The sequence below is a fragment of the Nycticebus coucang genome, chromosome 21 (assembly GCF_027406575.1).
Source record: "Nycticebus coucang isolate mNycCou1 chromosome 21, mNycCou1.pri, whole genome shotgun sequence".
Lineage (NCBI taxonomy): Eukaryota > Metazoa > Chordata > Mammalia > Primates > Lorisidae > Nycticebus > Nycticebus coucang.
Window position 1 is genome coordinate 14,341,116 of NC_069800.1, and position 23,872 is coordinate 14,364,987.

At 47.2% G+C, this 23,872-nt stretch overlaps 1 protein-coding gene across 6 annotated transcripts in view; it reads left to right on the plus strand.

Moving 5' to 3' along the window:
* RALGAPA2 (Ral GTPase activating protein catalytic subunit alpha 2) overlaps positions 1-23,872 on the plus strand; it is a 382,487-nt gene that overhangs the window by 344,139 nt on the left and 14,476 nt on the right. For all 6 annotated transcript variants that reach the window (XM_053574245.1, XM_053574242.1, XM_053574243.1 and 3 more), the window contains one exon: positions 10,145-10,266. In XM_053574245.1, the coding sequence (XP_053430220.1) occupies positions 10,145-10,266 (122 nt within the window). The remainder of the gene's footprint in view (positions 1-10,144; positions 10,267-23,872) is intronic.

A 23,872-nucleotide genomic window follows, 5' to 3' on the forward strand; every position in this document is an offset into this window, starting at 1 on the left:
TATGAGAACAGACCTTCTCCAAAAGTCTATAACTTAATAGCCTGAGGAAAATCTATTTTTCCCCATTTTCATTTGCTCTTACCATTTCCTCAGAATTATTCTTAAACTTGGTTAAATGGATCTTTCTTCTTTTTGAGCAGTGGTGCGCTGTGCCCCCTCAGGAGTGCACCATGAGGGCCTGAAACCTAATCTAATATTTTATACCTCCATGTGTTTAATTTCCTTTTCCAAAACATCCATTTTATTTGGTTACATTGTTCAGTAAAGTCATCCTCTTTATCCAATTCCAGGCCGTGACATTTACTTTGAATGATTCATTTATTTGGGGTCTTAAACAGTACTAGAATTTAAATTTGCTTTATATCAAAAGACAAACAAAATCTTTGTGCTTGAGGATGTAACTGGCATTTGTTCCTGTCTTGATAATTATGGAATTTCGTCCGTTCATTTAGAGTTACTAAATGCCAGCTGAACCCACCTGTGGATTGTTCCTCTGGGTGGCAGGTATAGGAAACGTGTTCAGGGCACAGAAGCCATGGGAGCTGAGGCTCCTGCTGGACCTTCACCCAAACAAACCACGATCCTGGGTTCTCTTGACTCCTCCTCCCTCCTTCACCAGTGGTGAGCACTCCGAGCCCAGGGCACGCGGTGATGCCCCACTGAGCACTCTGAGCCCACGGCGCGCAGTGATGCCCCACTGAGCACTCCGAGCCCAGGGCGCGCGGTGATGCCCCACTGAGCACTCCGAGCCCAGGGCGCGCGGTGATGCCCCACTGAGCACTCTGAGCCCACGGCGCGCAGTGATGCCCCACTGAGCACTCCAAGCCCAGGGCGCGCGGTGATACCCCACTGTGGGTATGTGTCACATTTGGTTTTCCCATCAGCGGTGGACATGGGTTGTTCCAGTTTTTAGCTATTATGAATAAGCTGGTGTGAAGCTTTTGTGTGAACATGTATCTCCAGTTCTTCTCTTAGGTATTTACCTAGGAGTAGAACTGCTGGGTTGTGTGTTAACTTCTTGAGGAACTGCTGAACACTTTCCTGCCGGCGCTGCACCACATGACACCAATTCACATTCCTCCCAGCAAGGCTTGTCACTGTTGGCCCTGTTGGTTTCCCTCCTGGGACAGGTGAAGTGGTGCCTTCCTGTGGCTTTGACTCCCGTTTCCCTAATGACCAACAATGTTGAACGTGTCTTATTGTGTTTACTGTCCATTTATGTATCTTTTTTGGATAAATGTCTATTGAAATCATTTGCCCATTTTTTAATTGTGTTATCTTTTTATTGTTGATCTGTGAGAGTTCTTTATATATTTGGAATGAAAAGACCCTTATCAGACGAATGATTTACAAATATTTTCTCCTGTTGCCCCTTTACTTTTCTTAATGGTGTCTTTCGAACCACAAACTTTTTTTATTTTGGTGAAGTCTAATTTTTCTTCTTTCCTTGCTTCTAATGTAGTGTCTAAAACCTTTAGGCATTTTAAGACTTTATCCCTTTATCACTATCAAAACAGCTCACAGAAAAAATATGAAAAAGGCTATTTTCTTCCATATCCTTTACTCCAAAAGTTACCAGTGCTGTGGACCAGCAGAAGAAATGAGCTAATTCATTTCCCAGTTTTTTGAAATATTCTGAGCCATTCTTCTGAGCTCAGACTCAGCCACTGTGGGTTTGTCTGTTTATGAGGGTTGAAATCCATCCGTGGATATATTTAAGGGTTTGATTCACTACGGCACTCTGCAGTCCACAGCTGTCTCGGGTCATCTTGTCTTTGCGAGGTTTCTTTCCCGTGAGAGGGGTGTGGCCACATTTCTCTGCTTCTACCTTGCACCTGCCCCCTTCCCTCCTCCCTGCACAGCAGGGTGCATCACCTAAAATGACCCTCTCTCTGCTACAGCCCCAGGCCATTCTCAGAGGTTCTGGGCATTTCAGATCTGCAAGTTACCTTTTCACCTTTCCCACATGCCCTCAATGCATCTGTCATCTACTTCGAGAAACAGGCAAAGAATGAGTAGGATGTTGAGATGTTTGAATAAGCCTACTGTTTAAACATTAGATGCCAGGCAGCCTTGACCTCAGACCCAGAGACACTCAGGGCCCCTGTGACCTGGCCCAGCCCGTCTTTCACCACTCCCTCACCACCCCCAGCTCGTTTCTGCTCTCCTCCCACAGCACCCCAAGCTCCTTCCGGCTTGTGCCCAGTCTCTGTGCCTGAAGGGATCTCACACTCCTCACCTCCCTGCCCACATTTGGTTGGCTCCTTCCTGCCTTCACGGGCTGCCCAGACCTTGTAGCCCCCTCTCTGCTTCCTGGCACGGAAGTAATGGCAGCTTGCCTTATCCTGTGGACTTGTCTTCTGCGTAGTTTGAAGTCTGCCTCCCTGCTAGAATGCAGGCTCACTGGGGGCGGAGGTGACTCTGCCTTGCTCCCCGGTCACATGCCCATCACCTAGCAAACAAGGACACTCAGTGCATATTTTTTGAATGATAGAACACTTGGGTAAAGGTGGATTTGCTTTTTGAAAATGGTAGAGTCACATGAGATCAAGCTTTTTGAGCAGAGCACACTAGGGCAATGTCTAGAAATCATACGCAAAAGCCCCTGTATTAGACTGTTCTCAAATAGAGCCCATTTTATCATTCTTAATGCATAGTAATTCTAACTAAAGTGGAGTGGAGTGCTCTGTAGAGAAGAGCGGTGTCCCCACCATGGTGTGCTGGCCGTATCTGGCTTGAGCTCTTCAAATACCTTCTATCCACAGCTCCTTTCACTTTCTGAAAATTTTGAGATCTTTCTGGTCTGTTTCTGGAACTAAGGACCTAAAAATAGCCCTGTCTCTTTTCTGTTAAATCTCTGTCTGAGTCAAGTGGACTTTTTTTTTTTTTTTAAATCATTGTTTTTAACAACCACACAAACCTATGATATCAACCTTTGACTTAAAGAAGCTCACTCTGGGGTGGCACCTGTGGCTCAAGGAGTAGGGCACCGGCCCCATATGCCAGAGGTGGAGGGTTCAAACCCAGCCCCAGCCAAAAACTGCAACAAAATAAATAAATAAATAAGAAATATTTAAAAAAAATAAAAATAAAAAAAAGCTCACTCTGTTCTTCCAAAGGTAGAAATGATCTGTTAGATTAGTGCTCAGTCCCCTCTCACTAGGTCGCTTATCCCTTTTTTTGTAGGGACAGAATCTCATTCTGTCACCCTTGGTAGAGTGCTGTGGTGTCACAGCTTACAGCAACCTCCAACTCCTGGGCCTAGGCGAGTCTCCTGCCTCAGCCTCCCGAGTAGCTGGGACTATAGGTGCCCGCCACAACGCCCGGCTATTTTTCTGTTGCAGTTCAGCTGGGGCTGGATTTGATCCCGCCACCCTTGGTATACGGGGCTGGTGCCCTACCCGCTGAGCCACAGGCACCGCCACCATGTCACTTATTCTTATTATGAAATATTTTGTACATTCTAGGAAGCATCTATTATTTACATAAGGTCTAAAGAATGCTAAAACCTGTGCTGAACTCTGAGTGTACCTGCCAGCACACAGAGGTGACCGTGGGGACACCCGAATGCCTTCTCTGCATTGCAGACAGCCCTGAGCTGCACATTGCACTTGGCGTGTTTGAACAATGTGCATTAGACTCGCGCTGAGCGTGTTCCCCACTCGTGCTGAGCGTGTTCTTCAGTGGTCTGCTTTTGCCGTGAGCCTTGTCTGGAGTTTCACCCATACTGACACCCCCTGCAGCCGTTCCTGTCCCTGATGTGTAGCAGTCCACTGTGCGGCCGCAGTCTCAGTGCAAGTTAGAAATAGCTTCTTCCGCCGTCTCTTTTTGCTGCTGTCTACAGAACGTTGCAAACATTCTTGAATGAACAAACATGTACAAGAGCTCACATGCCAAGGAGTGGGATTGCTGTCCGTGGAGCCCAGGCTTCTGCCCTTCCCCAGATGATAATGTCAACTTGCTGTCCTCCCAGAGCAGTCTCCCCGTCTCTCAGCGTTCCCACATTTGGCATTATTACACGTTTTCTGTTTTGCCAACCTGGTGTATGTGATGTGATTCTAATAATCCCTAATTTTAGTGGTGTTGAGCGTCTTAATAGCCATTCATAGTTTATCTTCTGGACGTGCTTATGTATTTGGCCATTTTTCTGGTAGGTGATTAGTCGTCTTTTCCTCTGTCGGCTGTGTCCTGACGCCTTCTCCCCCGGGTATCTTGCATCTCTGCCTTCGTTATGGTGCTGTGGGGAAGGAGAGCTTTAATCTGACTGGGGTCAGATGTGCTGATCTCCTCCCTTCTTGTTCCTGTTTTTGGTGTCTTGTTTAATAATGAATCTTTCCATACCCCACAGTTGTGAAGAGTTTACCTGAACATTCTTCTAAAAGTTTTATGTCACTTATTTTTTTTTTTTAATCTAGGTAGCCCTTTACTTCAAACTGAGAACTCTCTAGCCTCCTTCCAAGTTGCCCTAGAATATATCTAGAAGTAGTGGACACAGATCCTGGGCATTCATTTATCCCCTCAATATGCACCCTGTGCACGGTGCTTGTGAGCAGATAGTGTGAGTGATGGAAGGATGAACCCAGTTCATCTAGTGCCTAAACCGTGGCCCCTCAAAAGATGTGCTCATGTCCTAGTCCATGGACCTGTGAATATTAACTTATTTGGAAAAAAAAAAAAATGTCCAGATGTAAGTAAGTTGAGGGTCTTGAGATAGATCGTCCCGAGTTATCCAGATGGGCACTAAATCCAAGGACAAGGCCCCTACCGCAGGCTGATAGTAGGCAGGGCAGACAGAAGAGGGAGAGTCAATGCAGCCAGGGAGGCAGGTCGGGGGACGCAGCCTGAGCCCAGGAGAGCAGAGAGGAGGCAGGAAGAATCTCCCCCAGGCCCTCTGGTGTCCAGGCTTTTTTTTTCCCTCTGCCACACATTGGAAAAAGAGGCATCGTCTTGGGCCACATGTTAAATAAACACTAAGAAAAGCTGATTAGGAAAGAGAAAAGTTCCAGGTCCGTGCATACTTTTCATGCTATCTGACACCACAGCTAAGCCAAAAGAAGTCCTCACCAAGTCAGCTTGTGGCCGTGGGCACAGGTGGGACAGCCCTGGTCTACAGGGAATACGTTTCTGCTGACCTTGGTTCTGGACTTCTGACCTCCAGACTAGTGAGAGAGTAAGTTTCTGCTGTTTTAAGCTATTCACTTTGTGATCATTTACAGCAGCCACACAACACTAACAGAAGGCATTTTGAGATGAGATGGCCACACGTGTTAACTGTAGCCAGGTGGTCACTGTACCTTCATGCACTCAAGGGATGGAGCGAGCCACGGCAGCCAAAACTGGGAGCTCCAGAACTTTTGAGAGCAGTGCATGTGGGTGTCTGAAGCCTCCCAGGTGCTCCTGAGGCACGGCTTCCCCTCCTTTGCATGCGGCCGCCCAGGGGCAGGGGGCTAGAGTGTGCAGAGTCGAGAGAGTGGCAAGCTCTGGCCCCTTGCGTCATGGGCAAAGAAAGAGAATGAGGGGCCAGAGCAGAGCATGCGTGCTGACGACAAGGGTCGCTTTGCATGTCATGGCCACTCTTGGGAAATTTAGAGAAGGTTCCAGCAACAAGGATTCCAAGAGCTGCAAAAAATGCAATCTGCAGTATAGACTCTTCCAAACAGTTCTCTTTTTCCTTTGATAAAAGATGGAGTTATTCTAAGAGAGGTTGAAAGCGCTGAAGGGCAGTTAGCAAACATATAACTTGAATAAGCAAAAAGAAATTAAAATGGCATAGCTTTTGTTTTTCTGTATTTCATGAAATCAGTCTGGTCTGTGGGTATAGACAACGGCTTCAACATATCTACCCAGGTTAAAGCTGCCACATGCTGTTTGTAGCCTACACATGTCGAATACAGTTGACTGTCACCAGCTGCAGTTTAGCTCCTAGCCTCACATGAACTTAATACCGTATGTTCTACAAGTCAGGACATTAGTTGAAAGCAGTGAAGAAGGTTAGAAGACCTGGATTACAGTCTCAATTCCTCGAGTAAGGCACTGTGATTCCAGAACATTTCTTGAACTCTTTGAGCTTCCACTTGCTGGTCAGTAAGTGGGGACCATAGGACTTCCCAGCTCAAGAGGTTTAGAGCTTTGCCCACCACACGGCCAGAGGCAGAGGTCGCCTCTGACTTTCCCCCACATTCTTTCTGGAATGGAACACGTAAGCCAACAGTAGGAGGGGACCAGTGATCCTGACAGGCTGTTCTTTGCCTCTGCATTGGAGCCTGGGTAGATTTTCCTACCTGGGATTCCATGTAACCCTCCTGCCAGTCCCAAACAGCACATGTCAGCGGTCCTCCTTTACACACAAGACAATTTGAAGCTGAAGGTTCCAGTAGCTTACCTTGGGTCCCCCAGCTGGGAGAGGAAAGAGCCAGGCTTTCTTCTGCCGAAATGCAAGCTCCTTCCTGACTGTCACTAAACAATAATCAGAGTAAAGTTGAGACAGGTGTGGATTCTCAGGCTCTTGACACCCAAGCAGATTCAGCAGAGGGTCTCAGAAAGTTGTCTTGGTAGTCTGTGAGAAAATGTAACCAGTAAAGATATATAGTCTTTCTAGTCAAATTGACAAATATTAATAATATTTTTTGAGTCAGAACTCACTGTGTCGCCCAGTCTGCATTCAAAAGTCCTGAGCTCAAGCAATCCTCCTGCCTCAACCTCCCGAGTAGCTGGAACTGTAGGCATGTGCCACTGTGCCTTGCTTAAGAATTACTAAAACTTTTTACAGGAAAATGTAGACAAGAGTCTCTAAAGAAACTTAGAAATACCCAGAAACTAAGGTGGGTTCCTGGTTAGTAATTCACATGTTCTCTGCCTTGAGTAACCAAGGAGAAAAGTTGCTGATTAGAAAAGAACTTACTGTGTATATGGCTTTTAGTGGGATAGTAATTCAGTACAGAATTACAGGTTTCACATTTGTTAGTGGACTTCAAAGAGAGTCAGCGGCTAATACTGAAGTGAGTATTGGATGGTGCCCTGCCACCTCCTTCAGCCACAGGTCTCTGACCATCCACTCCTGGGCATCGTTTAGTCACTCAGTTCACATTTTAACACGGTCTTACATGTGAGAAGAACCTTAGGAGCATTTTGACATTCAATTATATGTGCCTTTGTTATAGAAAATAGCCAGCATTGCAGCCCTAAGGATATTAGGTCAGAGAATGTCAGGTGACACCACAGCAGATTGCCCTTGCTAGGAGTTCGGCTAATAAATTCCGTTAACATCCCAGGGCTATGTTTTTTAAGGGCACTAAAAGAAATGGTTTTTGGCACCTGTGAGATTCTTGACTGTTTCTAAACGCTGCAGAGTTAGGGTGATGTTTGTTTTCTCTTTGTCTTGGTGTTTACATGCATTTGAGGATCTTCTGGTCTCACCCCATTCCCTAGTGGATGTTTGTCTACCTGACAACACCCATCTTAGCCCTGTTAACACTCCAGCAAGTGGAATGGGAGGATGTGTGCTGCGTGTGACAGTTGGCGTGAATGCAAGATCGGAACCTGCTATGAAGTAGACACTTCCTTCTCTTGAGTGCAGTTCTGGAAGGACCTTTTTGTTTTCTCTGTCTCCCATGGTGCCTTAACTTAGGATATTCATTGAATCAGAGAATCTCAAAATTTGACTGTTACTCCCTATAAATGTAGTGCTGGACTTTCTCATAGGAGCCCAGATCTCTCAGCCTTGACAAGGGCAAACTTAACAACAATTGAATGGTGTCTTCAGGATGAGAATGATGGGCTGCTGTCTGGGGTCACTTGATAGGGTGCTGTGCACAGCTTCCCTTCGTGACCGTGACTGTGAGCTTGATGAACGCAGCAAGCTGCTTTCCAGATACGTGTCTTCCATAGAGCAGTTAGCAACATGCACACGCATTTCTGCTTTGTTCACCATTGTCCCGAGCACTGTATGTGGATGTGTCGGCCGCAGTGGGGCCTTTCAGGAACCAGCAGGGTGATAGGAGGCAGAGCATGACAGGTCTTTAGAGTGATGTGCCTGCTCTAACCCAGGCCCACAAGCAGACTGGGGCCTGAAAGGGGAGCCATGAATTGAGCGTTGACAGCGGGCCATGGCGGTCCGAAGGCTCAGGTGGTTGTCAGCCATAAGTTTAGCTCAGCTCTTTGAGTAATTTGTCACGCTTTGCTCAGCCCCCGCTGGGCCAGCACGTGCCAGCTTAGTGTCAGAGTGCCTGTTCGCCAGACGGCCACTCAGGCCTAACGTCCTGCTGTTCCCTGGACCAGCGGCTTGCTGGGGCCGTGCACGGAGGGCCGAGCAGTGGCGACAGCCAAGTGCTGTGCAGAATAAGCGTGTTCATAATGAGACACGAATGGCATTAGTGGGTCCCTCTAGAATTGGGCCTGAGCAGGCGCCTCTCGCCAAGGAAGTTTGGCAGCCTGTTCATTAAGGCGAGTCACCAGGAGTTCAGCACACAGTCGCAAAGCTGGCTCAGGCTCATGCCGCCCATCTCTGTGTAAGATCATAAATCATCAGAGAGGCCACTACTGCAATCTTCGAGCTCATTTTCCTTGTCTAAAGTTGCACAGAGCAAGCTTAAAGAGGAGGGCTGGCAGAGCACTGGTCCCGTGCTCTCCACAACCCAGGGCAGTCACCCGAGCCACGTGGGAAGGCAGCAAGTGAGGCCTAGGAGCAGGATTTTTACCTTTTCAGTTTAATTCATTAGAATGTAGAATTAGATAGCCACGTGTGGCTTGTGGCTACTACACTAGGCAGCACAGCCTTAGAACACATGAGGCCCCATACTGCAGAGTCCTCATCTGAACCTAACTAAAGGGCAGGGAAATCGTAAGAAAACAGAAAGCAGGTGCTCTATGAAAAGCTCATTGGAAGGGCAGAATTGTCATCACCTTGGGTTTTGAAGAGGTCGTCTGACAAGGTAGTTTTAAGATACAGTGAGAAGCATTGGCGTTGCTTTTCCTCTTCTGCAGCTGCAAATGCTAAACTGATGGCGATCCACATTCCCTGTGTTTCTGGACAATTAGCATGATTTTCAGATTGACTAAAATACGTTTTTTAACTTTTGCATAGATACTGAGGAAGGGGAGAAGGAGACATCCCGCAGACTTCCCTGAGCGTCAGTTCATAAAGTTTTGTGTGCCCCCTCCGATGTCCAGTTGTCCTGAGGTTACCCTGTCACTGGACGTGCATGACGTACCTCTGAGGAAACAGAAGCCGCACACAAAGGGGGGAGATTTGCTTTCTGCCCTGTGGAAGCCTGCTACACGCAGGGGTCCTATTAAGACAGCTGGAAAGTTGCTTCAGTCTGTTACGCTTGTAAGTTTTATTGGCGACTGGTTTTTGATTACACATTTGAATGCAATGCTGTGTGTAGCAGACTGCAGTTTTAATTAAAAGGCAATAGTCTTTTTTTTTTTCTTATTGCATTGTGTGCTCTACTAGATTCTCTCACATAATAGTTGCTTATTTCAAATGCTCGGAGTCGGTCTTGGTCAGAGGTCTGATGCCTCTGCAGAGTATTCCTTCCTGGCCTTTCTTCAGTAACTTGCAGTTTCCTCTTCCTTTTTTTCTGAGACAGAGTCTCACTCGGTAGAGTGCCGTAGCGTCACAGCTCACAGCAACCTCAAACTCTTGGACTTCAGCGATTCTCTTGCCTCAGCCTCCGAAGCAGTTTCTTATTTTTAAAGAAGTGTGTTCACTGTCAGATCAGTCCTTGCATGAAGTCTCGATTCCTTACATCAGTGGGCTGAGAAGAGCGTATCAGCCACTGAACTAGACGTGACGATCCCACAGCTTTCCCGTGGGAAGCAGTGCCACTGCCATCGGTGTGTCTTGTGTTTTGTTGGGTGATCTTTTGACGTCATTCTGTAGCTGCTGTTTTGCCTATTTCTTAACGATACTGGTGTTGAACGCAGCTGAAATCTAAGAGAAGCTTAGGTCTCAACACTCAGAAATTTATTATCTATTACGACTAAGATTTAATTTTTCCGATACAGTGCTAATAAGCAACTTATAAGGTACTGTTTCTACACACAAATGTAAAAGTTGCCTGTGTTTAAGACAGGGTGAACTGTGTCCCTGGCGGGCACACCATTTTGCACATGCATTTGTTTCCTTAACTAATTTCTGCAGCTATGAAGAACGAGCTCTGTACCTCGAAGCAATAATTCAGAACCACCGTGAAGTAATGACATTTGAGGACTTCGCAGCCCAGGTCTTTTCTCCCTCTCCCAGCTACGCACTCGGTGGAATGGGTGAGTGTCCACATTATTCTCCCGCGCGCTTATGACGCATTGGAGCAGCAGATGTACACCTGTTTTTCACAGATAAATGCTTGCAAATTTAAGAAGAGCATTCTCCCTCTGAATCAACTAATGAATATCAAAAGGAATGATGACATTCATTTTAATTTGTTTTGTATCCGAGCTGTTCACTCAGTTCCTTTCTTCAGCTATCCTGTTAACCTCCAAATCTAGCGAGGTTAATGAACTTTTTCTCAGTAATGTGCTCCGGTTCATTCAGGAGTGGGTTTCTTGCTGAGCTGGGAATATGTTGTTTAAAAGCGATGCCCGAATCAGTGCTTACTTATCAAAAAAGAGTTCCTCGCAGTAGAAGCCGTTGCTACTAATGCTAAATGGGGATTATGCTGCCGAGATACGAGGGTCAGGGATTAATGCGGGCGACAAGGAAGGACGTTGTCCCTGGGTCCATCATTACAGCAGTGCAGCGTGCGCGTGTCTCTGGAGTGGTCTGTGTCGTGTGGACGAGCCACCGGCGGGAGCAGCACCTGCTGCAGAACCTGTTTAGAAACTAGTTTACATTCATTTTCACGTAGTAGGCCGGTGTCAACTTGGAAAAATTTCAGTGGGATCCCTTGTTTAGGGGGTTTTACTCTCTTTATATTTCCAAACTTGAAAAAAAAAAATGTGTACTCCACTTAAACTGTGATTATATGATTACTGTGGGTTTTTATCAAAGAATAAAATTATTACTTGTAAATTTCTGTAAATTAATTACAGATTAATTGCCTTTCAGAAAGTAAATGGGACATCTAGTCAATGCATGTTCAAATTCTCAAAGAGGCTCTTCCTTCATCTTCCATGGGTTTAGAGGCAACTGCTAACGTGCTTAATAGATTTCTAACCTGTATGGGCTGTCTCTGAACACTGCCCTATTTCTCCTACTCTGACTCGTAACAAATATCTTACACACAAAATGAAAAAAACCTAGCTTCAGTGAAATAAATCACTTACAAATAAAATCAGCCATGCCTCATTGTTTAACATCGCTGGCGTCAAGCCTTGCCTCTCAGAGCTTTGTTGAGAGATAAGAGGAGAGGCATTCGTGTTCACCAGGGAGCCAGGAGCAGCAGGCACAGGCTCGGGAGATAAGCAGGCTGGCAGAGGTGGGGGCCCCATTTACATAATCACGCCTCTGCTTCCTGGGAGGTGTTGGGGACGCTGGGACGGCCTCTGTTGATCTTTGTTGAACTGGAATACTAAACAACATGAGAAAGCTTATAACTTAATGCTTTGATTAAAGTTTCTTACATTAAAAAAGTAGAACAGCTGTGAATTGAATTCTTGTATATACTCTGCCAGCGTTCTAGGACACCCCCACCCCACCAAAAAAAAATTTGTTTCAAGGGAAATGAAAATTTCTTACTCAGTCTGGCTAGAGGCTTAAAGTTGTTTCTAAATTTAATTTAATGAAAAAACACGAAGGATCTGTAGCTACTAATTTTGAAAAGATCTCATTCAGCTTTTTTCCCCATCTTCATGAGATATTCCAATCCTCATGAAGACTTGATTTTTCAGTGCAGGTTTTTAAATAACTCTTGAGCTAACTTTTCATTTCTTAAAATTACAAGGAAAAAAGTAAATAACTAGATGTTTACATTCCTTAACTATTACATTCTTAAGGTCATTGACGAAGATGTTATCCAAACAAATAATAATAGACTTTATTTTCAATCTATATTTTAGCTTCTATGTAAATTAATTTGATCTTTTCCAAAAGTTCATAATTATTTAAACCAAATGAAATGTATCAGTGTAGGGGTAACATCTTAAGTGAGACTCTAGGAGCAGTTTGAGTTTTTATGGCCTCTACTTGGAGAAGATTGTAAGTGGGCCTCTTTGATAGCATCGTATTTTTGAAAACTTAGCAGAATAAAGATTCAGACAGCGAGTAAGGGTGGGCAGTAGAACTTCTGAAAAGATACGAGAAATCACACATGGGATATCAAGATAAATGCTGATCCTTCCTCTTTTCAAATTATTAACTGTCTCACATTTCATAACGTTCATGGTTTAGGGTATTCAGTGTTGAATGATACATTTTTTATAGAGACATATCACACCTATCTTTGGGTGATTTTTAAGTCTGGGCATAAGGTTCTATTTTAACACTTTGCATATCTGCTTCGAACAGGAACTGGAAATAAACTTGACCTGAGGTGTGGGGGCTAACTGAGGCGGAGCATTTCAATACTGTATGCAGGCACTTTATCAGAACTGGTCCTGTTCTGTTTTTGAGGAATTCCGATCCTTATCTGTGACTGTTTTTACATTTATTCACCGTGTTTTTTATTTTCTTGGGGCAAGTACAATCAGACCCAGAAGAGCTGGCCTGCTTAAACTATGAAATTGAGGTGCTTTTCCAAGCAATAAGCCAACTGGAAAAATTGACCCTGAGTGGCTGAAGCTCACCTAGTGCACTTAGGACCCAATCAGAACATCTCTGGCCATCATTGTCATCAAAGTAGGGCCATGGGCTTCTGCTCACATGCAAGTGCACAATCTGAGGAGTTGGGGGCTCCTGGGTTTTCTTGGTACCCTCACAACAAGGAGCCTTATCGCTAAGGAAAAGGGAGAGTCCCCCAACACTGTTTACCCCAAACTGCGTGTGGCAGCAAGCGGGAAGCAGCCTGCAGTCCACACAGGGCCCAGCATCAGCCCTAAGTCCGGGGCAAAAGTGAGAGATGTGCTAAGCAGGGGTGGCCTGTGCCCCAAGATGCCCCTGTTAGACACGTGCCGTCCCCTGCAGAGCTGCCTCGAGATGCAGCTGAGGAGGCTGCAGTCCAGCACCCCAGTGCTGGACACTTCTCAGAGGGCTCTGGAAGAACAGACAAACCCACTTTCCTCATCTGAAAAATTCATTTTGAAACATTGTCTACCTACTTTACCCATTACTAGTACTGACAATGCCTGGTGTGGAACAGATGTTTGCACTGTGTTTTTAACTTAGCCCCATGGTTGCCTTTCTTTATCAACTGGCAATAGATAAACTAAAAGTGCCCAGTGTTAAAATATTGTTTGCAATTAACACATACGTGTTTTATATATCTACGAGTGTATGTGTATATATATGTATATTTCACACACATACATGTTGGGGAACAAAGTCAGCGTTTTCAATCATGTTACCAAGGAAGGGGGACCAGCAGGGCGGCCTTTCAAGGGTTAACTGGAATGGGCACCTCGACTGCTGGGAGGACTGATGTAATCACTGCAGCTCACAGCCAAGTGCATCTGTTCACCATGAGGTCATTCTTCTGCATGCTAATGATTTAGAAAATCAAGTCTAATGTTTGACGTTATCGGAAAGGATATAAATAGTGTAAATCTTTACTTTTTAGAAGCTGCTCTTACAGAACAAAAGGAGGGGGAAGAAAATCCTTTAGTTTGTACTTTAAATTTTCTTTCCAGAACCGTTTTAAAGATGGTATCTGACCTTTAACGATCTTGGAGGAATCCACGGTGTCTTTTGATAAATGAATCCTAAACCACTATCACAGTTAGCACTTTGGTAGCCAAGGACTATAGGTATGTCTCGTTTTATTGTATAATTTTGAGAATTTCCAAGTGCCTCTTGGCCAGAAGTTGATAAAGATGGATTTTTTCCAAAGAATGCCTAAAATCAAGCTAAACGAGTGGTTCTTCTCGGGGTACACAAACTGCCTCGTGTTTGCTGAAGATGCTGACACTACTTAGGCCTCCTTTCTATGCCCATATTTCTAGAGCGAGCCAGCAGAGGGAGCATAGACCTGTGTTTATTTGTTAGCCTTTCGTAAACACAGCCTTTGATTTCTCCAAGATACGATCAGAAATACCCGTTCATGATAGGCAGGACTGTGAGGGCTCCAGGATTTAGAACAAGTGGGAGGAAGTTCCTCACTGTGCCTTCCCAGATCCTGCCACTGTCCACGTCACTCGTTCTTGGAGTTTAGACCAGATTAGTCCGAGTCGATCTGAGCATGCCACTGCCACTCCTGCCGTGTTGTCAGGCCAGGAACGTTCATTCTGTGCACAGTTGGGTGGTGCCCTCTTGGGAAGGCCCACCTACCTAATAGAAATGACTCGCGTGATTGTTTCTCTACAGCAACATGATTACATTAAGTTCACAGAAACTTTACCAGAAGACTCTGCCTGGTGTCACTAGTCATCCCTAGAGAAATCCTCTCACAAACTGCAGGCAGAGGTGCTCGTGTTCTATACTGGTCCCCATGAGTCTGAGATTAGATGCTGCCCGGACTGTGCTGAGAGCCACAGCCTCTGTCCAGGCGGCACAGCTGCACCGGCCACTGCACCCTTTGGGTCTGTGTGGCCCATCACGGCACATCCATCTGCATGCAGATGCTGACAGGAATATTTTGTTGACTCTTTGACTGGACAGCTAATAATCAAATTATCACCCAGAAACAGCACAGGTAACCCCCAACTCCAACCCCCAAAGAGATTTTCCTCATTCATTGGAAAAAAAGTGGTCATGGTGCACATTCATTCAATACTTCCATGTTGATTCTCTCCCTCCCACCTTCACTACCCTATTAAAGAGGCCGTGATGAGGGTTAATCGATGGCACTTCTCACGCATCTTATGTGTTCAACTTCCTCATAACTTTGCTGAAACCAGCCCAGAACATCATAGAATGTTGAGCTAGAAGGGACTTAAGAAAAATAAGGTCTAACTCCTTCACATTAATTTTGAGTAAGCTGTAGACCAAGCCATGAGGAGCAAGCAGAGTTCACGAGCAGACGGGAAGCTGGCCCAACCCAGTCGTCCCCTTCCTGTTCCACGTCGAAATGCTAGCCCAGCGCCTACCCTGCTGTAACAATCCCATACTCAGAGCCGTGGCTACCGCCAGTTAGTTATTAAAATCAAGGAGTAAGTTTCTGAACTCCATTCAGATAATCCAGAAATTTTCATTAAGCACAAGTTCTCTTACATCATTGTGTATTCACCCCTCTGTACCCTCAGCATGCTCGGCTATAGCTGGCCAAGTGTGGCCTCACGTCCTGCGAACAACTAACTGCTTTGCACAGACGTTTCTGCCACCCCCATAATCCCTCCTGGACCCAGGCCTAATCTGCGTCCATGTAACATACTCAGTGCTCAAGCCTGACCCCTTTGCTTTTTGTTTTTAATTTAAGATGTGTTCTTCTTGAAGAGGTAATAGAACATCTGTAGAAAGTTATCAGCTTCCGTGATCCCATCATCCTAACCCAGCAGTGCTCAGCCCTGGCTACACGTTGGACTCACCTGTGAAACTATAAAAATATTGATAATTGGGCACCTCCACCAGAGAAGAGGACCATTGGTCTGAGGTGTGGCCTGGACATGGGATTTAGAAAGAACATAACAAACCTGAAGCTATTTTAATATGCAGGCAGGACTGAGAACCACTGTCCTAAACCAAGGCCCCTCTGTGATGTTTGGGTCTTTTGTTTTAGTGCTAACTTGTGATTACTTAGATCTTGATTTTCCTTAACAAATGTAAGTCTTTATCCTGTGTGTGTGTTGTACCAAGAATGGACTGCAAATTCTTTAGAGCATGATACATGGAGTTGCTTTTATTTTCATATTTTTATTTCTTTTTTTGAAATTTTTGGCCAGGGCCGGATTTGAACCTGCCACCTCTGCTGGTATATGGGGCCGGCGCCCTACTCCTTGAGCCACAGGCACTGCCCCATGGAATTGCTTTTGAAGAAAGAAGTGTTGGACCTGCTGCCTACAGGCCCAGACCATGTGCTGATTTTGTGAGGCTATTTTTTGCTTATTTGTAGCATCAGATAGCTCAAACAGTATGCATGGGCCTTTTTTTGCTAATCAGCTTTCTTTAGAGTTTGTATACTTAATGTGTGGGCTAAGACAGCTCTTATTCTTCTAATGTACAATAGAGGGGGGAAAAGGGTTGGACACCCAGACTTAGAAAACATGCTACAAGAACAAATGGGACAGAAAGGAGCTGTGCTGCCGCCTTAAGCAGTACAGGTGTGTCCCTAGACTACAGATGTGCTGGGCTGATGCAAGACCTGGAACAAACACCTGTAATCATGTTTCGTGCGTGGGCCAGCGGTGAGCAGTGTGGTCACAGCCGGCTGTGGGGAGCCGCAGGGGAAGCCAGGCACCTGGGGAATCCACAGACGTGCAGTGCAGTTTTTAATAACTTAAACTTGATTCAAGATGCTTTCATAAATGGCATTGAGGGCTTTAAACAGGACTCTCAATAGCCTTGCTTAGCACCCACATTTGCTTCATGCTTATTCGTCCCCTCGACCTTTTAAACATCTTTTACTGTCCTTAGTGTCAGCTTTGGAAGTGGGAAAGGGAGATGACACATCCAGAGACATCCATTTCTCCCACCTGACCAACTAGAACTCACTGCCACTACACGTGCGATGTTACTGTCTCGGACCCGGCGCTCCCTGCTCTAGGCAGCTGTGCCGCGCGGACTGTGCGGGGGCACTCACGGCGACACCGGCAGCTCTGGGGACCAGGCACAGGCCTTTCTCCCTTCCCCTTGTGAAACGTGGAGTCGTGGAGAGATACAAATGCTTATGAACTACAACCAAAAATGGCTATGAATGAGCCAAGATTAGTTTGTTCCAAACTATAACTACATGTCAAAAAGAAATAGTCAGCCAGTGCTGTAGGTCAGTCGGGCTGAAATTTCCCTGGAGTGGCCGTCTGCCCTTGAGCCTCTAAGTGAGTGAAAACTTGCCTTGGTGTTTCTACTAAGACTCCCAGCAGCCTGTTTTTCACTTCCCTGCATTGGCTGATGTCTGAAAACTAGAAGGGCCATGGACAGAAGAATAAGGAGGAGGAGATTAAATGTGAGAATTGCAGAGAGGAGAAAACTGCACCTTTCAGAGCCATCTTAGGACCTTCCTGACCTTGGAGCTGGTGCTGAGATTGGGGGTATTCATCAGTTCCCAGAATAAGAGGGAACTGAGATCATTCGTTCTAAAGTGTCCTTTGGAGGAACTCTGAAGATGCTGCTTTTTCTGTGAAATGCCGTGTTAGGTGAGTCCCAGTCCTCACAGGGCTGAGTGCAGGGGGCAACTTCTTCTCACCTCACTGCTAATTACAACTGGGTGACGCTTTAGCAGTTGCCAAGAGAAGGCCGGCAGGTACCAAGAATTTTTCTCCATACAATTTTTGGAAATGACTCTTCATTGAAGCTTATTTGAAATAAACTTGAAGACTTGTCTCAGAAGAACCTAGAGCTTCTGACACCCCAGTTATATGCTCCTTGCCAACCTTGTGACTGTGGCCCTTGAGCACTTCTGGCCTAGCAGCTGACAAGTGTTTGACCTCAGCCATTGAGGGGGTTCCTGGAAGATGCAGTAAATTTGCTAGAATCCTATTTAGTAATAACCAAACAGAAGCAGGAGAAATAGGACCTCTCTCACTAGCAGTTAAGTCAGCTGGTGGAAAGAGGAATATTTTATTCTACCCTTTCCTAGAAAGATAGAGGATGACAATCAGGAAATAAACCTGGGAGTGGTGTCATAAGGAGAAAAGGCTACTTGCTTTTTGACCTATTTGCCTTTAAAGTCCCTCAAATGGATGGGAACTAAGTTCCTTAAAAATGGGAAATGTGCCAGTCATTGTTGAAATAAATAAAATATCTGCCCCATTAGTGTGGCCAAAATTCATTTCCAGCCCATAGAAAACTCAATAGCATCACTGCAGAGAGTACCAAAAAAAAAACCAGGCAAAACCAAACTTTACGGCTGCTTGAAGTGGTATGAGACCCCGAAATCCCAAATGAAAGACCACCCGTTGTTCTACCTACCTGTACCCCCACACAGGGCCTCCCGGTGCCTTCCCCTGCAGTGCTCAGCTGTTACTGTGGCAGAGACCAGTGGCTCCCACATCCCCAATACCTGTCTTCTGAGCAGGGTGTGTGACGTGTGAGATGGCCTGAGGGTGAGGAAAAGCATCGGAAGGGGAAGCTTCCAGGCCAGTAGCCCGGACCTCAGGCAGCCCTGCCTGGCCTCGCTGCTCGAGCGCATCTGAGCAGGCCCTGCAACCAGTGCGTGTCCCAGAGCCAATGTGTGGTCATTAGGGAACTTGCTCCCTAGCTACCACCCCAGGGCGCAGAGAAGTAGCTAGAGAAACAAGCTCACTAGGTGCCAGAGCCCTCCCGCTAACCTGTGAGCCTGCGGCCAGGCGCTCCAGACCTGTGACGGAGCTCACCCAGCAGCACCAGGACTAAGAAGAAAGCAAGAAGCCAGAAATGGGAATTGGCAGGCCCCTCGGCCAGCTCTGCCCTGTATCCTGATTACTCAAAGCTGGCGACCTGCTGGTAGCTGCGTTTAGACATTAAAATTCAGGGGTGTCTTTGCTGCGGTTTAGGTAGGTGGGGTTGTAGCTTCACTCCTCAGAGCCTCTTGTAAACCCTGTGGTGTTGGGGTCTGCAGACACTCGTCCCATAAATGTTTTCTGAGCACTTAATATAACGGACGCAGAGTGGGCAAATGTGCACCAGCCTGACCTTGGTGCGGCTCACCCTCCAGATGGGAAGGAGGCCGGAGTCCCCCGGCAGGAGCTTATGAACACTGAGAAGAAAAAGGCAACAAGAAAGGAGGCTCAGGAGAGCTGGAGAGAAAAGGAGCCCTGGGGGGGTTAAATAGGGCCAGGGCCGCCTTCTGAGGAAGTAACATCTGAGGAAAGACTTGAGGAGTGTGCCACATGGCGGGTGCAGAGAGGAGGGCGCCTCCCCCGCACATTCGAGGGACTGAGGGGCTCGGTGTGGGTAGAGCGGAGGGAGCAGAGCCCCTCTTCCCGAGGAGGAGCCGTGAGAGGGGCCTTGTAGGCTGAGGGCATGGCCTTGGCCGTTCCTCTGGTGAGATGAGCCACTGTCAGAGGGCATTAGGCACGGGGGTGTTGCGACGGGATTCTCGCTTAAAAAGGCCACTCTGGCTTCAGTGGGGAGCGTACACTGTAGGAGCTCCCACTGTGGGAGCCAGGTGTGTCTTGGGGCAAATCATGTGTAGGGTGAGGACCCGTTAGATAACACTATGTCTGCCAGGCGTCCCCATCACCGGGCACACCACAGGCTTGTAGCACATGCCTGGCAAATGCACAGAGGTGTGCTCCTGAGCATTCCCACGAATGCCCCACCCCAGTGCCACAGAGCACAGCCCTGGGGCAGGGAGCTCAGTGACACCCCCCTCTTGCATGGCACAAGAAGGGGCGGAGGTGGACAGAGCTTTGACCTCAGCCACATGTGTCCCCCACCCCCTGCCCGGTCCTTGAGACCCCACAGACTCACACAGGATGTGGTTGTGAGCCCGTGGATGTGAAGAGTCACACAGACAGAAATTATTTCAAGAGACTGAAGATGACCCAATGATCCAGAAGAGCAAGGATGTGGTCTCTAGAACAATCTGTGGGTGGTAACCGCTCTTCACCTGCGTGCAGACGCGTGCCCACGGCCCCGCAGCCCACCTCAGCAGGGCCAGGTCCGTCTCTCTGGCAGCTGAGGGACTGAGGAGGGTGGTTTTTTCCATCATCAGGTGGTGACCATGTCAAGACCAGGGTTCAAGCACGCAGGTCCTGTGTCCCAGGTAGAAGAACCCTTTGCCCCCCACCCGGCAAGCCCTCCTGCTGCCTTTCAGTTCCTACTGTGGGAAATTGGACCAAATTTGCTTTCTTGATGTCTGAAGAGTGCAGGACCGTTTTTTATCAGTGAAACTGCCAGATAGTTCTGTTGCTTCTATAAACTTTCCTCAAACACCTCAGACAAATACCTGGAACTCCCTGTCCTCCCCCAAGTCACCACAGACTTCACTGCTATATTTTCTTGAGCCGTTGATTATTAGGAAGTTTTTTTGTTTTTTTTTTTTTGGTTTTTTTTTTTTTTTTTGCAGCTTTTGGCCAGGGCTGGGTTTGAACCCATCACCTCTGGCATATGGAGCCGGCACCCTACCCCTTTGAGCCACAGGCGCTGCCTGATTTGTAGGAAATTTTTTAAAATAGTCCACCATGGCACACACAACCCCCATGTGTCCTGGGGCAAATCATGTGTAATCCCACCTCACCATACAAGTCCTTCTGAGCTGTTAGGAGACAGATAAATTCAAGTCAGAATAAACGTGAGAGACAGCCCTGAAGGGAAAGGTGAGTTGCCGGAAAGTAGCCTCTGGGGTAGGTGCGGCCATTTGCTTGAGGGTCCAGGTGCCTCTAGGGGATATTTTTTTTTTTCTCTAAATCTCAGAGCCACTTCTGCCATTTCTGTTGTGTCACTTTTGGAATGGCAGGAGCATTTGTGCAGCCCACACCAACTTCTATTCTGCACTTTTTTCCTGTCTTTTTTTTTTAAGAAACAGAGTCTCCCTCATCACCCAGGCTGGAGTAAGTGAAATGATCTTGGCTCTCTGCAGCCTCGAACTCCTGGCCTCAAGCAATCCTTCTGCTTCAGCCTCCCAAAGTGCTAGGATTACAAGGGTGAGCTACTACACACAGTGATTTTGCCATTTTTGACAATAGCTTTATTGAGGTGTAAGTCACATGTAATTCATCCGTTTAAAAAGTACAATTTGAAATTTTTAGTATATTCACAAGGCCGTGCCAGCCCCCATCACCACAGTCTGGCCACTCCGCGTTCTCCCCGCCTGCCCCATCCCTAAGCAGCCGCTAATCTTCACCCTGTCTCCACCGGTGTCCCTGCCCTGGACAGCGTATGTAATAGATCCACCTCTGTGGTCTATGATGACTGGCTTTTTCACTTAGGATGTTCTTAGGGCAAATATCAGTATTTTATTTCTTTTTATGGCCAAATAATATTCCATTGTAAAGACAGACTGCATTTTGTTTGTCCGTTCTTCACTTGATGGGGATTTGGCCTCTTCCACTTTTCAGCTATTCTGAATATCGTGCCTTGAACGTTCATGTGCCGTTTCACCATTTACTAATGTGAATTCATTCCAGTGAAATGAATACCCTCTGTTCAAGAAGCAACTGCAGTCTTGGTATTCATGTTCAGTGAGATAGTGAGCGGGCCTGGAAACCTGTCTCTAGGATGGCCTAACGAGAAAGCTCACACCAAGATCTTAATTTTAAATTTGCAGTTTTACAGTGCGGTTTAATATAGTCATAGATCCGTAGGCACACACTCTGGCTGTGGAAGGGAAAGAGGAAAATGCCAGGACAGCCTTTTCCTGAGTGTTCCGCTGTGCACTTAGCCCCTCACAGGCGTGTGCGCGCATCCTCTCTCCCTCCCACTCCCTCTTTCCTGTTGGTCCAGCTGCCCTAGCTCTGCTTCAGAACCAACGTTGATGGGCAAGACCAATAACCTGGAAGAGCAAGCCAAGCCCAGAGCTAGGGCCGAGGCCAGGACACAGCCACTGCTGCTGGACGGGAAATCCTGGAAGCCATCCTTGGGACATTTGGAGATGTTAATGAGGCTGGCTGATGCCCACTGGTCTGGGGTTGCCAGTGTCGAGTGTGTAGCTTACCCCATCCACTGCCTGCACCTGTTCCCATCCTCAGAGCCATTCCAAGGGGTCTGAATAGCCCAGACAGCTCTCTGATCTCCCGCTCTGTCTGCCTTCCTGCTGGTAGGGTATTTAGCACCCGCCTAAAGCTGGAGCCCTAGTCCACTATTTCTCTCCCTCATCCATGCCAGCTCTCAAAATCATTCTCTTTCCTAATTATCTTGAACCAGTTAATCATTTTCCACACTGACTGCTTGGTAACAAGGATCCGGGGAGAGGAAGCTACTTTTCTTGTCTGGCCCTGCCCAGCGTCCTCCCAGGTGGCAGCCCTGGATGGCAGCCGTTCCTCGGAGATAAGAAGCTTGCTTCAAACCCTTGCTCTTTTGCTATCCCAGTGAGGACAGCTGGAGAAAACATGTTGTAAAAAGGCCCACCAACCCCCGCACACCCTCCACAAGGCAGAGCTGTGGAGCATACCTTGCATCTCCAAACTGCCTGTGGTTGGCTCTACATTTTTTAAAATCCCTGTTGATTTCCAGAGTATCAAGGAAAGTCACATGAGGCCAAAGAAGACATCTTTCTTTAAAAGTAACTTCTGGCTTCCCCAGATTCAAATTCTGTGTCCCAGCCACCACTTGGCCACAGTTCAGTCTTCTGGTGTCTGAGTTGAACTGTTAAGGGCACTCCCAGAGGAACCTCGCTCACTGTTCTTAGAAGGAACGTGGCTGACTCTCCATTCCCAGGGCCACTGATACATAAAAATAACTGTAAATTTAAGATGCATATTACCCTATGACCCCACATCTCTTTTCTTTGGGGGTGGGGGCGGAGGCAGAGTCTCACTTTTCTTGTCCCGGGTAGAGTGCTGTGGCATCGTAGCTCACAGCAACCTCAAACTCCTGGGCTCAAGTGATTCTCTTGCCTCAGCCTCCCAAGAAGCTGGGACTACAGGCGCCCACCACTAGGCCTGGCTATTTTTAGAGATGGGATCTTACTATTTTAGAGATGGGATCTTACTCCAACTCCTGAGCTCAGGCGATCCACCTGCCTCAGCCTCCCAGAGTGCTAGGATTACAGGCGTGAGCCACCACACCCGCTGACCCCATGTCTCTTAACCTTTTTTCTGTTATCTCCCCACCATGGAGTCTTTTTTTTTTTGTGTGTGTGTGTGTTTTTATTTTTTTTGGCCGGGGCTGGGTTTGAACCCGCCACCTCCGGCATATGGGACCGGCGTCCCACCATCTGAGCCACAGGCGCTGCCCCACCATGGAGTCTTTTAAGGCATTTTTATTTCCTAATTTGTCCCCTCCCCTGACACATCACAGTACTGTGTATCTGTTTATTTACCAATATCTGTGCTTTATACACACACAGAGTAAGATCTTTTTGCCCCTAACGGGTGTTGCTGCCTCACTAGCCAGCACACTGTAACTTCTTCCCCAAAGCCCCCCAAGGCAGGGGTTTTGTCCCTTCACTGCCATGACTCAGAGCCTACAATGGTACCTGGCACACATCTGGTGCCCAGTTGATGGAAGGATAAAGTAATTCTGCTTTGTGTCTTCCCTAGTCCCCTGGGCATCACGTGCCTCTTAGGCGCTCCTCACCCCCATCTCTAAGCACATCCTCCCTCTGGTGCCTTCCAACACTGCCCATGTCAGTGAGCACCTCAGGCCCACCCCCAGGGTGCATCGGGAAGCTGACAGCCTACTCCTGTCCCAGGGATTAGGACCCCACCCTTTGGGAGCACTGCCTACGTGTCAAGGGCAAGTAACATGTGAGCCTCATGGAATAATCAAGGCAGCCCTCACTGTCTCCATCTCTGCATCTCCTTAACCAACCATGGGTTGGCAGTTACTGAGACATTCTTTGTGGTCCAGCGCACCACACCAGGCTGCGTCTGGGGACGCTCAGGAGAGGAGCAGACCAGCGCTCATCAGCAATTACAAACAAGTCCTCCATTGTTAGTCACGCCATCTGCTTTCTTGCTTCCTACCAATCGGGTGCCTGTACACACAGCACACCCCAGGCTGCAGGGCTGCAGGGCTGCAGGGAGGGAGATCAAGGAGCCCTTCACAGAGGGACCCTTTGCTCACACTGAGAGTCAGCAACGTGGTGCTCTGAGTGGAGCCCCA